General features: G+C 41.2%; 1 protein-coding gene across 4 annotated transcripts in view; it reads right to left on the reverse strand.

Annotated features, from left to right (window-relative positions):
- Window positions 1-2,184: 2,184 nt before the first annotated feature.
- LOC132407302 (zinc finger protein 239-like) overlaps window positions 2,185-16,905 on the reverse strand; it is a 29,454-nt gene continuing 14,733 nt past the window's right edge. For 2 of the 4 annotated variants that reach the window (XM_059993613.1, XM_059993612.1), the window contains 2 exons: window positions 10,731-10,893; window positions 2,185-7,390 (listed from right to left, as the gene is read on the reverse strand). In XM_059993613.1, the coding sequence (XP_059849596.1) occupies window positions 5,934-7,025 (1,092 nt within the window). In that variant the 5' untranslated portion in view covers window positions 7,026-7,390; window positions 10,731-10,893 and the 3' untranslated portion in view covers window positions 2,185-5,933. The remainder of the gene's footprint in view (window positions 7,391-10,730; window positions 10,894-16,905) is intronic. The other 2 variants (XR_009516441.1, XM_059993611.1) reach the window with 2 other exon arrangements.

A 16,905-nucleotide genomic window follows, 5' to 3' on the forward strand; every position in this document is an offset into this window, starting at 1 on the left:
AGGAAAATTAGTTAAATGTTTTTGTAAGAAATTTCTAACTTGAAGGTATTGTAAAAAGGGTGAATACGAAAGAGAATATTTATCAACTAATTGTTCAAAAGGCATCAGTCTATCTTCTTTAAATAGATCCAACAAAGCAATAATACCTTTATTTTCCAAAGTAAAAAAATTGGATCACTCAAAGAATGCTTTAAAAAATTATTATAAATTAAACTATAAAGTTTAAATTTCTTAAGATTAAAAAATTACGGAACTGGAGCCAAATTTGTAAAGAATACTTAATCACAGGGTATAAATTTAAATTAGCAACTTTAGCTAATTGCAAAGCAGCTCCCAACAATGAGGTTAAATAAAACTGTTTCACAGCTTTCAATTCCAAATCTACCCAAATTGGCCATTCATTCTTATCAACCCAGCGTAACCAAAAGGACATATATTGCACATTAACAGCCCAGTAATACATTCTTAAATTAGGCAATCCTTTTTCAATTTTTGAAAGTGACATTTACTAATTCTTGGTCTTTTATCATTCCATATTATAGATGAGATAATAGAATCAATCAGATCAAAAAAACATCTTTGTCAAAAAAAAGGGATATTCTGAAATAAATATAAAAATTTTGGTAAAATCAGCATTTTGACTATATGGATGTGACCAACAAGTGAAGATGTAAGTGGGTTCCATCCACTAAAGAAATACTTCATAGAATCTACTCAGGGAACAAAATTAGCTTTGTAAAGATCCTTTTTTTTTAAGAGATTATATCGCATAAATATGTAAAAGAATCCATAATGTTGAAAGGACTATTAACATATATAGAAACAGATTCATTTAAAGGAAACAGTTCATTTTTATTAAAATTTATTTTATATCCTAAAAAATCTCCAAACTCATTAAATAATTTTAGCAAGGCAGGGAGATTCCTCAGGATTAGATACATAAACCAGAAAATCGTCAGTGTAAAGAGAAATCTCATTCACAAGAATCCCATGAATATCTTTAGCTTCACGAAGAGTAATACCAAGGGATTCTAATTTTAAGTTAAATAACAAAGGACTTAATAGACAACCTTGTCTTCTCCTCCGTGAAAGCTGAAAAAAGATATCTACAATTATTAGTAATAACAGAGGCAATAGGAGTTTTATATATCATTCTAATCCAATTATTTAAATTAACACCAAAACCAAATTTTTCTAAAACATTAAAAAAATATTTCCATGCAACTCAATCGAACGCTTTTTCAGCATTGAAAGAGATGACACATTGTGGAGTTTTAGAAGAAGATGGGTATATAATGTTAAATAATCTCCAAACATTTGAAAAGGAATAACGGCTGTCTATAAAGCCTGTTTGATCTTTAAAAATAACTTTACCCAAAAATTTTCAAACCAATTGGCCATTATCTTTGACAGGATCTGAGCATCAACATTCAATAATGAAATAGGTCTAAATGAAGCACAATCAGAAGGACCTTTATCCTTTTTAAGAATTAAAGCAATAGGAGCGTCATAAAAAGTAAAGTGTAAATTGCCTTTCACAAAAGAGTCCTTAAACATTTCCTACATATACGGAGAGAGCAATTTTCCAATTTTTTAATAAAATTCTACAGGGCACCCATCAAGTCCAGGGGCCTTACCAGATGGCATTGAAAAAATAGCTTTATGAATTTTGGCTTCGGTAATTTGGGCAACAAGAGTTTTTTGATCCTTAACAGAAATTCAAGGAAAAACAATCTTTCGTAAAAAAAATTTCATTTTAGAAGAATCTACTGGAAATTTAGGTTTATAAAGATCAGTATAAAAATCTAGAAAAATCTTATTATCTTCAGATTCCCAAGCCAGGGAACCATCTTTCCTACAGATTTTCAAAATTTGCCTTTTGGCTCTGGCCGTTTTTAATTGAGCCGCAAGCAGTTTGTTATTTTTATCTCAAAACATATAAAATTGACTTTTTAGCTTATGCAAATAGCCTTCAATAGGATGAGTTAATAATAAATTATATTGTGATTGAAGTTCCATCCTTTGTTTAAATTAGGGGAAATAATACTATCAAAGTCTTTAACTTGTTTTGTAATCTTATCTAATTCTACTTTAGTCTGTTTTTTCAGGTTAGCAGAATAAGAAATTATCTGACCACCTTAAAATGCTCTAAATGTATCCCATATGATTCATTTAGATGTACCCCCTGTAACATTAAAAAGAAAAAAAATATTTTACCTGGTTTTCAATGAAGCTAACAAAGTCTGAATTCTGCAATGATGTCTGAGACAGGCGCCAAGGTGGGTGGGCAAGGATGGCATCATCGAATTCGAAAGACAAACTGAAAGCTGCATGAGCAGATACAGCGATAGTGTCATATTCACAATTCTTAACACTAGGCAAGAAGCAAAGGTCAACTATAATATAATTGATTCTTGAATATTTTCTATAAACATGTGACAAAAAAGAATATTCTCTATCATCAGTGTGTAAATATCTACATAATTCAATCAATCCAAAGATCAGTCAAAAAGGAATTAATAAGTAATGCGGAGTGATTTGGAAGTTGCTGGTTGTTTGAGCTCTTGTCAAAGGATTTAAACAACAGTTAAAATCCCCGCCCATTATCAACATATATTCATTTAAATGAGGCAGTAAAGCAAATACATTTAAAAAAAAAGATCATTTAAGTTAGGACCATTCAAATTGACCAAAACAGCTTTTCTGTTACAAATTACTCCTTTAACAATTAAAAATAGACAACAGAATCTGACTTAATGTCCTCTTGAATGAACAAAATATTGGATTTAATAAAAATAGACACTCCCTTAGTTTTACTTTGAGAAGTGGAGTGAAATTGCAAACTCCTCCACGATCCAAAAAACCTATTTTGATCTCCCGCCTTGATATGCGTCTCCTGGGCAAAAATTGTATCAGGTTGAATGATTTTCAGTCTTTTTTCATTTGAGAGGATGATTCCAACCATGTACATTCTAACTTATTACATTAATCTGTTTAGAGTCCATACTATAATTTTATTCTACTTTACACATGCGCCGAGCACATACCAATACGGGATGATCAAAAATGGTGGTGATGGAGAATACAACCACACAGAAAACACACATGCTCCAGAACCACCCAATGGGAAAAAAAAACTCTAATTCTAAACCCATCCCACTCCCCCCACAGCGCAGAAAAAGCAGGCACCCTATGATAGAAAACACAGCAAGACTGCTCTGTCTGTCCGAAAAAAAAAGATTTAAAAAGGTTCTCTATCCATCCCCCAGTTAAAAAATGAAACCCACTGACCTTGTAAGATGAACGACAAAGTCTCAGCAAAGGAAAATGTTTACATTCCAGCATCTACAAACTAACCCATGTTTATATTTAATCTTGTTTTAAACAAAGAGGAAACCAAAAAATTGTAATCTCTTAAAAAGAAAAAAATGCTCCATCTTAAACTTAACATTAAATCCCCTAAAAAAGCTTTAAATTCAGTTATAAGATGCAATAATATTCATAATATAAAAAAGCATACTAATATATTGAAAAGAATTTAAAAAATAAGCAGTTATTAAAATCTAAAACATATTACCTAGAGAAACCAAGCATAGTGTTTAATAACAGATCAACACAATCTTTAAAATAATATTATACAAATAATTGAAACCTCCGCTAAGTATATATAAGAGATGGAAATAGCCCCATTAGTAGGAAAAACTACCAGTTAGTTAACTAAGAAAAAAACACAAAAAATATCAAACCAGATATTAGGTTAAAGGAATAAGTCCTTTTATGTTCTTTTTCTCTGTCGAATGTCCATATAACCATTTAAACAGTCATACTTGAACCATAAATCTTCTTACCAAAAAAACTATGATAGGCCATAATAAACAAGTCCCCTAATGTTCTTTTAGTAGTCTCTCAATGAAATGTCCAAGTAGCCTTCATAAATCTTCTTTCCGAAATGCTATTATGCAGATAATATGCCAGACAGTTCAATCTGCAGTCGCAGCAGGTAGAGTTTAAACAAACGCCAGCGCAACTTAAGGATCACAAAATGTACGAGGAGGAGAATCAGGAGGAAAAAATGTAATTCTTGTTGGTTGACGCAAGGAAGGAAAAAATTTCTTATCATATGCCTGTTTCATTACCAGAGCAAATTTTGATCTTTGTTCCATTACCTCCTTCGAATAATCTTCATAAAAACCAAGCTCAGATGTCTCAAATCTAAAAACTCTGTTTTCTTACCTGTCGCATTATTTGACCTTTAATCTTAAAATAATGAAAACAAACCAGAGCAGCCCTTGGTTTATTTGGATCTTGAAGTAAAAGTTCTGTGTGCTCTTTCTATAGTAGGCCGCTGTGATAACATAGAAGGAAATAAGGTATGAAAAAGCTTACCAATGTAAGCAGTTAAATCTCCATTTTAAACTCCTTCCTGCAGCCCAACAATTTGTATATTTCTTTGGTGAGACCGAGTTTCCAGGTCTATAATCTTATTTCAATATCTTTCCAAACGAGTTTTACTTTATTTTACTTTCAAGCAATTTTTGCTTAATTATCTTCAATTCCTCTTTGTGTGTAGTGACTTGAGCTTCCAGATCTTTAAGTTTTCCCAGAAATGACATAATTTCATTACTATTCTTTTCAAGTTAGTCTTTAAATGAACTGTGTCCGAGCCATATCTTCAGCCCACAATGGCATTTCATCAGATCCTTCCTTTTGCATCTTTCCTTTCCCGTTGCCTTTATCACTAGGTTCAGACAAGTACGTCCCACTCCTCAAAGACATATTGTTCCCCTTCAAGAATCAGCAACAGAAGATATTAAATTTGTTTTAAACTAGGGGGAAAGGGACAAAACTAGGAGCAGCACAGAAACTGCTGTTACTCCATTCACAGACAGGCACAGTCTCCAGGAGCTATTCAAATCTTGATTGACTTGATTGCACAATCCATCTGCAAAAACTACATGAGGCAAAGCCTCAAAGCTCCACTTCTTCACTGGCCACACTCCTCCTCAGTCAATATTAAACTCCAGTCCCATTAAAGGTGAATATGCAGTAGAAGAAACTCCTCCTGTGCCCAGAACTGGAAGTGGTGAGCGGCAGCAATAATTGCAGAGTTCAGCACTGACAGTCACTCTCAAAATAGCTTTAGCAACAGTGATGGACAAATATCCAGCATGCAACTTATTGAAACTTTCTCCCCTGTGTGAACCCGGTAGTGTGTCACAAGTATAACATGCTGTGAGATTTCACTGCTAATGTAATGGTCTCTCTGTTCTGTTTCACTGCTGAGCTAATGGTTTCTCTGCAGCAGCAATGTTTAGCTTATGATTGGAAATAACAGAGTTTTGGAGTGCCTAGCTATCCAATGAGAGAGATATTGTTCTTTCCTGTGAGTCTGGATGGTAGATTTTCACGGTCTTTTGCCAGGGAGAGATGAGAAAACACGAATGGAGAGAAAGGGCCCTTTTACTTATTTTTGTTTCCTTTACTAATCCTATAGTCAAAGTAAGAATTATATAGCTCAATTGTTTAATCGCATATTGTGTACCATTTGTTATTTTTGGGGTATTGATTTGTAACAGGGGACACATCATGCAGCATTCACACAAACAAGATTTCTTAGGTTTGGCCAAGCTCAGGAGCTATCACCCCCTATATTAAGTCGCTAGCTGAAGCAAGAGTTACATAAGGTTAAGTGACCTGAGTGAATCGCTCCCCACATTCATAGCAGGTGAACGGCCTCTCCTCACTGTGAACTCAATCATGCACATTTGGTTGATTTTGGTGACAGAATTACTTCCCAAAGTCTCAGCAGCTGATCGGCCTCTCTACTGTGTAAACTCACTTGTGTGCCTGTAGATGAGATGACTGAGTCAATCCCTTCCCACACACTGAGCAGGTAAACGGCCTCTCCCTAGTGTGAACTCGCTGATATACCTTCAGTTGAGATGAACAAGTGAATCACTGCCCACAGCCTGAGCAGGTGAACAGCCTCTCCCACTGTGAACTTGCTGGTGTGCCATGAGGGTGGATGATCGAGTGAATCCTTTCCCGCCGTTTGAGCAGGTGAACAGCCTCTCCCCAGTGTGAACTGACTGATGTCTCTGTAGATGAGATGACCGAGTGAATCCCTTCCCACAGTTTGAGCAGATGAAACGCCGCTCCCCACTGTGAACTTGCTGGTGTGCCATTAGGATGGATGACTGAGTGAATCCCTTCCCACAATCTGAGCAGGTGAACGGTCTCTCCCCAGTGTGAATTCTCCGATGTACCTTCAGTTTATATGACTGAGAGAATCCCTTCCCACAGTCTGAGCAGGTGAACGGCTTCTCCCTAGTGTGAACTCTCCGATGTGTTAGTAGGTGAGATGACAGAGCAAATCCCTTCCCACAGTCTGAGCAGGTGAACGGCCACTCACCAGTGTGAACTCGCTGATGTACCTTCAGTTGGGACGAAGAAGTGAATCCCTTCCCACAGTCTGAGCAAGTGAATGGCCTCTCACCAGTGTGAACTGACTGGTGCATCATCAGCTGAGATGACTGAATGAATCCCTTCCCACATACTGAGCAGGTGAATGGCCTCTCTCCAGTGTGAACTCGCTGATGTACCTTCAGATGGGATGACCAACTGAATCCCTTCCCACAGTCTGAGCAGGTGAATGGCCTCTCCCCAGTGTGAACTCGCTGATGTACCTTTAGTTCAGATGACTGAGTGAATCCCTTCCCACAGTCTGAGCAGGTGAATGGCCTCTCACCAGTGTGAACTCTCTGATGTACCTTCAGTTTAGATAAGCAAGGGAATCCCTTCCCACAGTCTGAGCAGGTGAACGGCCGCTCGCCAGTGTGAACTGACTGGTGTCTCAGTAGGTGAGATGATATAGTGAATCCCTTCCCACACACTGAGCAGGTGAATGGCCTCTCACCAGTGTGAACCCTCTGATGTACCTTCAGTTGGGATGAGCAAGTGAACCCCTTCCCACAGTCCGAGCAGGTGAACAGCCTCTCTCCAGTGTGAACTTGCTGGTGTGCCATTCGGTCAGAAGATCTGGTGAATCATTCCCCACAAATTCAGCAAATGACCTGCCTCTGCCCAATGTGAACTGACTGGTGTGTCCACAAGTGGGATAACTGACTGAATCCCTTCTCACACTTACAACAAGTGAATGGCCTTGTCCAGTGTGAACTTGCTGATGTACCTTCAGTTGAAATGACCGAGTGAATCCATTCCCACTGTCTGAGCAGATGAATGCGTCCCCCCGTGTAAAATGACGGGCACGCCAGTTGTTCTGATGATCGAGTGAATCCCTTGCTCCTCTTCTTAAACATCTGGGCAGAGACAGCAAAACTGGCGTGTTGTGTTCGAGATTCCCATAGACAAATTCCTTGTCATATTTAACCTGTAAAAAGATTTACAAAATCGATCAATGGGTGCAGGACAACATTTCAGATGAGATCACTTGAGTTGGCAGGGCGTGATCTGACATCACACTGTTACAGTGAAGTTCAACCCAAGTTGGAGAGAGAAATCATCTTCTAACTGGGCACAGTGCTTGTATCTGGAATGCCAATCAAACTCTCTGATGCTCTTCCTGTCTCTATAACATAGGGGCAGTTCTGCCATCTCCAACCTGTGATCTGGCTCAGTTGTCTCTCTCCATTGGTATTATTCCCTGTTCCCAATGAGCTGCATGGGTGCCTGTTCCCACAGGAACTGAAACACTCTCTATGCACCCACCACTCTCTTTGTAAAAACACTCACCCCTGACATCCCCTCGGAATCTATTTCAAAGCACCTTAAAACTCTGCCCCCTTGTGTTAGCCATTTCAGCCTTGGGAAAGAAACCTCTGACTATCCAGACGATCAATGCCCCTCATCATCTTATCCACCTGAAAAACGGCTCTAAACATAAACAAGGAAATTATACATTGCTTTGAGGATTCATTAAAAGTCTACAAAACTATGAGGAAAACGATAAGTTAAATGCCAGCAACTCTTTCCACTGAGGTTGGGTGGGATGACAACCAGAACTCGTGGGTTAAGTGGGGAAGGTGAAAATTTAATGAGAGCATGTGGAAAAGCACTTCACTGAAATGGCCGCGAGAGTGCGGAATGAGATGCCAGCAAAAGTGATGAATGTGAGCTCGGTTTCACCATTTAAAAGAAGTTTGGATGGGAGCCTGGTTGGTAGGGGTATGGAGGGTGATGGTCCCAGTGCAGGAAGATGCATCAGACAGATTAAATGTTTTTTTGGCATTGACTATATGGGCCAAATAGTCTGTTTCTGTGCTGAACTTCTCCATGATGGAGAAGCAGGTCTAACTTGCTTCAAAGGGAAAACAAATAGGAGAGACAATGGAACAGCAATGGCTGGAGTTTCTGGGAGCAACTCAGGAGCTGAGTGATCGATACTTACGAAAGAAGTGGAGGCATTGGAAAGGCAGGAGGACACAACCATGGCTTAAATGAGAAGCCAAACAGAGGGCAAACAAAAGAGCAAAAACTATTGGGAAGCTTTTAGGATCCAACAGAAGACGACTAAAAAAAAAGTCAGATGAGCTCAGGAATTGGAATGATGATTAATGAGTCAGTCGTTAATGAGTCTTGGCAGCAACCAACAGTCTGAGGCATTTAGAGGAACAAAATATTCGGGGCCTCAATATCTCTTGAGAACCAAGGTTCCCTGCACCAGTTACCTTTCAACTTTTATTTTGACAGGCACATACAAACTCCACACCCTCAAAATTTCACTTCTGAATGCCTCCCACTTACAAGTACTCCTTTGCCAGAAAACAGACTGTCCCAAACCACACTTGTCAGATCCTTTCTGATACCATCAAAATTGACCTTTCCCCAGTTTAGAATCTCAACCTGTGGTCCAGACCTCTTTTTCCATACTTACTTTCAATTTCATGGCATTATGATCACTAATTTCTGGCAACAGCCCTGGATCATTTCCAAACAGCTTATTGCACACTTTACGTCTGGAATTCTACGTCCTGATTAAGGGCACATTTGACAAACTCTACCCCATCTAGTCCTTTCACAGTTCGGGAATCCCAGTCAATATCTGGGAAGTTAAAATCACCAACTGAATCAACCTTTGTTTCTTGGCATGGTCTGTGATCTCTCTACAAATTTGTTCTTCTAAATCTCTCAGACTGTTGGGTGTAACCAAGTCTCAGTAATGGCTACAATATCATAATGCCCTGTCCTCAGCTCATCTGGCTTTCCTACGATGCTTCTTGCATTGTGATATACACAGCTCTACACATTCATCACACCATGCTCATCCATTTGATTGCTGACTCTATCTGAGGTCTGAACAACATCTGACTGGTGTCAAGAAAGCAACCTCTCAATCATTGTCACAAAACCAAAGGAGCTAATTGGGGATGACAAAAGGAATGGAGACAGGCTAACCCCTATTGGCATCAATGGATCTGGGGTTGAGAGGGTCACCGAGGATCTGACATGGTCTTTATATACTAGCTGTGTTGTGATAAAAACACAACAGCACCTCTTTCACCTCAGACGGTTGAAGTTGGGATGGGAACCTAAATCCTAAGGACTTTCTACAGGGACACAAATGAGAGCATCCTGACTGGCTGAATCACTGCCTGGTAAACCGCACTTTCCTTAATTGCAAGAGCCTACAGAGAGGGGTGCGCACAGCCCAGCACATCTCTAGATGTGAACTTCCCACTATTCAGGACATTTGCAGAGGCAGGTGTGATAAAAGGGCCCAAAGGATATTGAGGACCCAATTCACCACAACCACAAACTGATCCTGCTGCTCCCATCCAGGAAACGGTACCACAGCAAAAGGACCAACGGGCTCCGGGAGAACATCTTCCACCAGGCCATCAGACTGATTAATTGATTTCTATGTCATATTGACTACCCTATCTACATACTATTTGTTATAAATTACTATAAATTACACATTTGGACAGAGACGTAACGTGAAGATTTCTGTTACTCATGTAGATGCAGAATGTATAAAAAATTCAATACAATTCACCCTCTCCACTATCTGTTCTGTCATTCTGGCTCCCGTTCCCCCTACAACTTACTTTAATCACATCACCCCTCCCCACAAACTAGCATTAGAAAGCCTTACCATGAGGATATTCGTCCCCTCTTGTTCTGTTCCCCTAACTAACGAATCCCCTATCACCCCTTTGACTTTCCTCTGCTAATAATCCCCCCCAACAGTTTCTAAAGTGGTCCACCTGTTGCTGTGTGGGATGGTCACAAGAGTATTTTGTGAGGGATGTTTAACGTCATCCCCTTCCGGACTCTCACCCAATTTCCTGTGTCCTGCACCTTTTGTGTAACTCACCTCTCTCTTCATGTCATATCTATCACGCCCTCCAACTCCTGAATGATCCAGAATTCATCCATTTCAAGTTTCAACTCCTTCAGGTGCAGGGTTACAAGCTACAGCTGGATGCACATCTTGTCGGTGAGGGCATCAAGGACGCTGGAGGTCTCCCCACCTTCCCACCAATGTCCCCTCTAACTTGTAATGGTCAGTGGGCACATAAATCTCGTAATGTGATTTTTTACCCAGTGACAACATGTGCACAGTGTATTTTATATACAGAGGTATTCATTTTAACAGCTAGCAAAGCATTGTCCATAAGAACTTTGATCTCTGAGTTAGATCAAGTTCATCTGCACTCTCAGACAACCTATGTTGCAGGCTTGTAACGGGTAATGAAAACTTTTCTCACCAGAGCTTTTGCACTTTGTCCATATGCGGTTTGCTTGCTAAATTACACTTTAAGATGTCAGATTTCCAAATATCACTCCACTCCTTCACACTTGTAAATTCTCCAGCAACTTCTGCATCGCCACAATACACACAGGTAACATGAGTATATCCCCTGAGCACTCCTGAGGAATTGAGGATATATAACAAAATCATTTTGAACCTCTGTAACCTCTGGCTAAAAGAATAACTGAGAGTGAATAGGAATTTTTGAACTTAAGTAAACTCTGTCTTCGGAGGTTAACTAAGACAGGTTCATTCCCAGTTCTCTGTGGCTTGCAGAGCGACACACTGAGAGCTGATAACATTGTACATTGTACCCTTATTAGTTGATAACATTATACATTGTACCCTTATTTGAATAAAGGTAGGAGGACTTGCTGAAAAGGACAGGAATGAACATCTGTCTGTAATTAAGTCAGGGCCTTGCAAAGGGAATGACTGATAAGGACAGAACAGTACGTGCATCTGCAATTAAAACCATTTAGTGAACTCTCTTATCTAAGTAATTAAGTTTTGCATCAACAGACTTGGTGAGCATTGCAGTTCAAATAACATCTTGCAAATAATAATGTATGGGGATTACTATGTATAAATACACGACTGTAACCTGACTGCTTACGTGCCTTCCCTTTGACAACTGGGTCTCAAACTCCTACAGGAGAATGTGCAATAAACTGTGGTGACGATAGCTAGTCTCTCGTGTTTTATTCAGATTCAACTTTAACATTTGGCATCACAAACAGGATCCCAATATCGGGAGTGCCAAGCAGATGGGCTGAGTAAGCAGCTGGACCACTCTGGGGACTGCGGAGACTGACCGGGCACCCAATAGGTATTTTGGCATTCTCCGTTAGTTCCTTTCGAGGTATGGTCCCTCGCCCAAGCTGATTGTATACCTTGACGGGATCGGGAAAGAATCTGTTGGGAGACTCGTATAATGTGGGCAAAATTTTACTGAGGTGGCAAATGGGCCGGGTAAATTTTAGTAAGTGGGCAGGAGGTGGTCCCAGGTAAATTTATCAATTTAACAGGAGGTGCCAGCTGTGTAAATTTATCTGATTGTTAATTGAGCAGAAGGCTTTGTGCCGGGTAAAGAACAGAGGTCAATTGCAGTCAAGTGATATGAGTGGGACAACAGCAGCCCAACACAGTATGTGTGAGAGTTTTCCAGACAAGGGAAAAGATTTGCGAATGTTGAGTGCAGCACTGAATAAGAAATTGGGGAACTAAATCTGGCCACTGGGGGGAGCCTGGGATATTACCTCATGAGAACAAGCAGTAAATTTGATATGGAAAAAGAACTGTGAAAGAAGTGGAAATTACTGAAAAGGGAATGAAAGGAAGAGGCAGATGCAAAGTGGAACAGTACAGTATTAGCAAGTTGGAGGAATAATGCATCTGACAAAGGGATAGAGGTATGCACTGCAGAAGGAATGCCAAAGATTGGGAGAGGCTGAAAGCGGAGCATGAATGGGTGGATGGGCGCTGAAAACGAGAGCAGGGAAAACAACGTAAGCAAATCAAGGCTGCCCTAGATAGGAGAGCAGGGCAGGAACATCAGTCTGAAGTTCTAACTGATAAGTGAAACAAGGGATCCCGAACACATGTCTGGCATACCGCCCCTGTTTGAGGACAGTGACTGTGATGCTGAGTGCATAATGCGACTCCGCAAGATCTATTCGCTCTGCTGCATGATTCTCTCAGCTGATGAGGGGTGGAAACGGAAGGCAGAACTGAGATACCAAACCTAACAGGTGGGAATCCATAATCAGAATGAACAGACAGACCGGATCATTCAAGCCTTGGAAAGGGCTCTCCAGCAACCTGCAAACATCACTAAAGTACGTCAAAGCAAACCTAAGCCTGGAGAATCAGGACCAGTCTATTGGGGGCAATTTAATGTCCTGCTAGAACACTTTCACAGGAGACCGAGTCTTTAATGATGGGAATCTGTCCCCCCAGTTCAGTGCCTAATTGGTCCAATGCTTACCAACTAAGTTAGCCAACATGATTAAAATAAATAATATGGATTGGCCTGACAAAGACCGAAATGGAATGTGACGAGCTTTGACCCGACTTTCAAATCCCGATCGACCCTGAGAGGAACTAATATTAAAAGTTAATATGCTCAGCAGGAAGAAGGACACGCGAGGGCTATATCTGGGGATCAGAAATAGGAACAGAAACCTACCAAGGGACAGGTGGGGACAACAGCTCGTTTAGAAATTGACAAACAAGGATGCTTCCAACCCCTCACCCCTCACCCCTCAGGAAGAGCCCAATGTAATATTGCAAGTTGCTGGAATTCCGTTTATTATTGATGCGGGGGCAACCACATCCACTCTCGATCAGGAAATGGTATCAGAAAATGGAAAACAAGCTATCAGACAAACGGTCTGTCTGGGTTCAAAGGCAGGGCACGTACGTATTCACGTACCCAGCCACTGCAGGTGGAATTCCAGGGGACCCAGTGTGAAGTTCCATTTACAGTCACCACCAGTCGGGGTGTAATCTAGCAGAGAGAGACTTGCTCTGTCTGTTCGAAGTCGAGATTCTCTGCATGGACAAGGGTATCACCCTGGGACTAGTTAACAACCGACAGCTTCCCCAGTTACTGACACCCCCAGTGGTGGGCACTTAATCTGGACTCCACTGTGTTTGAACCCCTTCTGCCAGCGGCCGACCCTCATGTGACTCTGTGCTACGACCCTCCGGGGTGATCAACTGAGGAAAGCCAGTATTATGCACCCCTCGAGGGACAGAAGTTCCCAGTCACGGTGATTGGAGAGGTTAAAGGAAAAGAGGTCAGCGCATTACTGGCTGAAGTTCCAGAATTCCTTTGACGATAGACAGGACTGGTGCTTCCCTATATCGCTCTCTGGGTTTGCCCTGGGTTAAAGCCAAAGAGCCCAGAGTTCAATTCAGAAGGTTCAAAGGAACATCTAAACAAGCCTGATGCATTTTGGAAACAAGTCCTGTGGACTGATGAAGTTAAAATAGAACTCTTTGACGGCAATGAGAAAAGGTATGTTTGGAGAAAAAAGGGTGCAGAATTTCATGAGAAGAACCCCTCTCCATCTGTTATGCACGGGGATGGATCGATCATGCTTTTGACTTGTGTTGCAGCCACTGGCTAGTAGAGGGAAGAATTAATTCAATTAAATTCAATTAAATACCAGCAAATTCTGGATGTAAACATCAAACTGTAAAAAAGCCAAAGATGAAAAGAGGATGGCTTCTGCAACAAGATAATTATCCTAAACACAACTCAAAATCCACAATGGACTACCTCAAGAAGCACAAGCTGAAGGTTTTGCCATGGCCCTCACAGTCGCCCGATCAAAACATCATCGAGAATCTGCGGATAGACCTCAAAAGAGCAGTGCATGCAAGACGGCTCAAGAATCTCACAGAACTGGAAGCCTTTTGCAAGGAAGAGTGGGCAAAAATCCCACAAACAAGAATTGAAAGACTCTTAGCTGGCTGCAGAAAGCGTTTACAAGCTGTGATACTTGTCAAAGGGGGTATTACTAGGTGTTGACCATGCAGGATTCACAAACTTTTGCTTCAGGCCCTTTGCCTTTTTTGTTATTTTGGAACTATAAAAGATGAAAATTTAAAAAAAAAAATGTTTCCTTGTTTAAAATATTAAAGAAATGTGTCATCTTTAACTTCAGTCTTTTGGAAATCAGTTCAACTTTTACTCATTTAACAGTAACAGAAATTGTGACCAGGGGTACCCAAGCTTTTGCATGCCATTGTAATTGAGCAGGACTCTTTTGAATCAGCTGTCTCTGCCCAGAAGTCTGAGCTGTTTGCTCTGACTCCTGCCTTTAGCCTAGCACAAGCTACTAAAGTGCAAACTTTTACAAGGACTCCGGTTATGAACTGACTACGGGGCTTTGGGGATTCCTGACTTCCTCTGGCCACCCCATTAGTAATGCTACCTTTGTAGACAACTGACTCACCGCTCTACAGCTACGTCGAGTTTTGACTATTATTAAATGTGCAGCCCATACTGGGGAGTGTGATGAGATGTTCCAGGGTAATGTCAGGGCTGATGCAGCTGCCAAACAGACAGCCTTGAGTCTCACACTTTTAGTCCCACGGGGAACCCAGCAAGCTCCTATTGGACAAAATCTAAGGACGGGTATGCCGGACATGGGTGAAATACGTAACTAACAGGGGGTCGCCCCTGAAGAAGAGCGCAAACTATGGTCCCAAATGGGTTCCCACCTTGAACCTCAGACCAATTTATGGGTGACCCCTGCAGGACAGCTCTGTGTTCCGTCTGTGTTCTTACCTATTTTGATAGAACATGTACATAATTGTACACGCTTGCGCAAGGAGGGAATGGTTAATACATTATTACAATCTTGACTTCCAGAAAGCAGCTGAAAAACGAGCCAAAGCATGCTTAATTTGTGTAAAACAAACAAATGCTGGAAAGGAGATGCCTTGTGGTTCCGGAACTACCCCCTTGCCTGGTGGACCTTTCTCTTGTTTGCAACTTGAGTTTATAGAATTACCCAGAGTACATTGTTACAGGTATTGCTCAGTGATAGTAGATGGATTTAGCAGATGGATTGAAGCTGTTCCTACATCTAATGATACCACTACGACTGTTGTGAACATATTGCTAAAAGAAATAACTCCTCACTATGGACTTCCAGGAATGATAAGCTAGGACAATGGGCCAAAATAAATGAGGAAATCTGTAAAGAACTTGCTATAAAACAGCAGTTCCACTGCACCCATCATCTGAACGCAGCGACATAGTGGAACGAGCCAATGGTACGTTGAAAGATAAGTTGGCAAAACTCACACAAGAAACTGGATTGACCTGATTGAAGGTTTCACCCTTAGTCCTATTCCAGATGAGAATCACGCCATCAAGTAAGACGGGGCTGTCACCTGCAGAAATTATCTACGGGAAGCCCATGGGGACCCCGACCTCGTCTGCCCTCCTCCTGAGAGCTTACCTGCAACATTGGATATGCATACCTTGGGGGAGGAGATGGGAAAATACTTATGCAAATTAACTAACACTCTCCAAAGCTTGCATTCACAGGTACGACAGGCTTATCGAGAGGACGAACCCCAAAATAAAGGTGACTGCTCCACCATCCAGCCTAGAGAATTGTCCTGCTCAAGAACTGGGATGGTAATGTTACGAATGTGATGCAACTCTGAGGGGCCGAAGGGTACAAAGTCGCCCCCTGCTTTTTGAGAATTGCAAGATCACTTTTGATTCGGGTCTGAGACCCAGGAAATGAGAGAGAGATGTCCAGAATACACAGGGTTTGGAATGTGTCCTGCCCTCAGTGAAACGGAACCACTGATAACAGCTATTGTCTCTTCGAGACGGAATTGTGTATTGAGTACTGTACTATTCATTGAAATCCCTCAGGGGACAACCAGAGTGGTCTGGTTGAGGGATTGCATCAGCCCAACCTGAATGACAACTGAGACCCCGTGAGTAAGGATAAAAGAGGGTCTGGGAAAAAACCCCTTTAGACGCACCAGGAGAAACACTAGAGATCCCGTGATAGCTTTTAATAGTGACAGCCGGTGAGGGCTCGTGTGCTTCCTCCCTTGCCAGGTGGGCGGGGCGGGCTCATCACGGAAGAACAGTTTAGCTAAAGGAGAGGCCACAAGTGAACGGCCACACCAACGAGACACTGACGGATGGAAATCATAGAAGAAAAACCGGCAAGTTTTTCTCCAAATCTCTCACTCTCTCCAACCATAGCAACCCAGTGGTCCCCAAAGGCTGCAGCCTGCATGAACTGAGTGAACTTTACATTTCCATCGTAAAATACATTATCCCCTAGACAACGATAGAGCTATTTCTTATTATTATTATACCCGCACTTTTAGATTTAATATTGATGACGTATATTACTTGTACATTTGCATTGATTTTTTTCTGTGTATTTTTACTAATAAATACTGTTAAAAATAGTATCATCAGACTTCAACGGACGTCTCCATTTTTGCTGGTAAGTGACTCAGTTACGGGGTTCGTAATAGTAAGAAGTTGGGACCGAGGTGGAGAGGACTGAACCAAGTGCTACTGACAACACCTCCTGTAGCGAAGGTGGAAGGGCAGCTCCGGCGGATACATCGAACGG

Source organism: Hypanus sabinus, chromosome 18 (genome assembly GCF_030144855.1).
Source record: "Hypanus sabinus isolate sHypSab1 chromosome 18, sHypSab1.hap1, whole genome shotgun sequence".
Classification (NCBI taxonomy): Eukaryota; Metazoa; Chordata; class Chondrichthyes; order Myliobatiformes; family Dasyatidae; genus Hypanus; species Hypanus sabinus.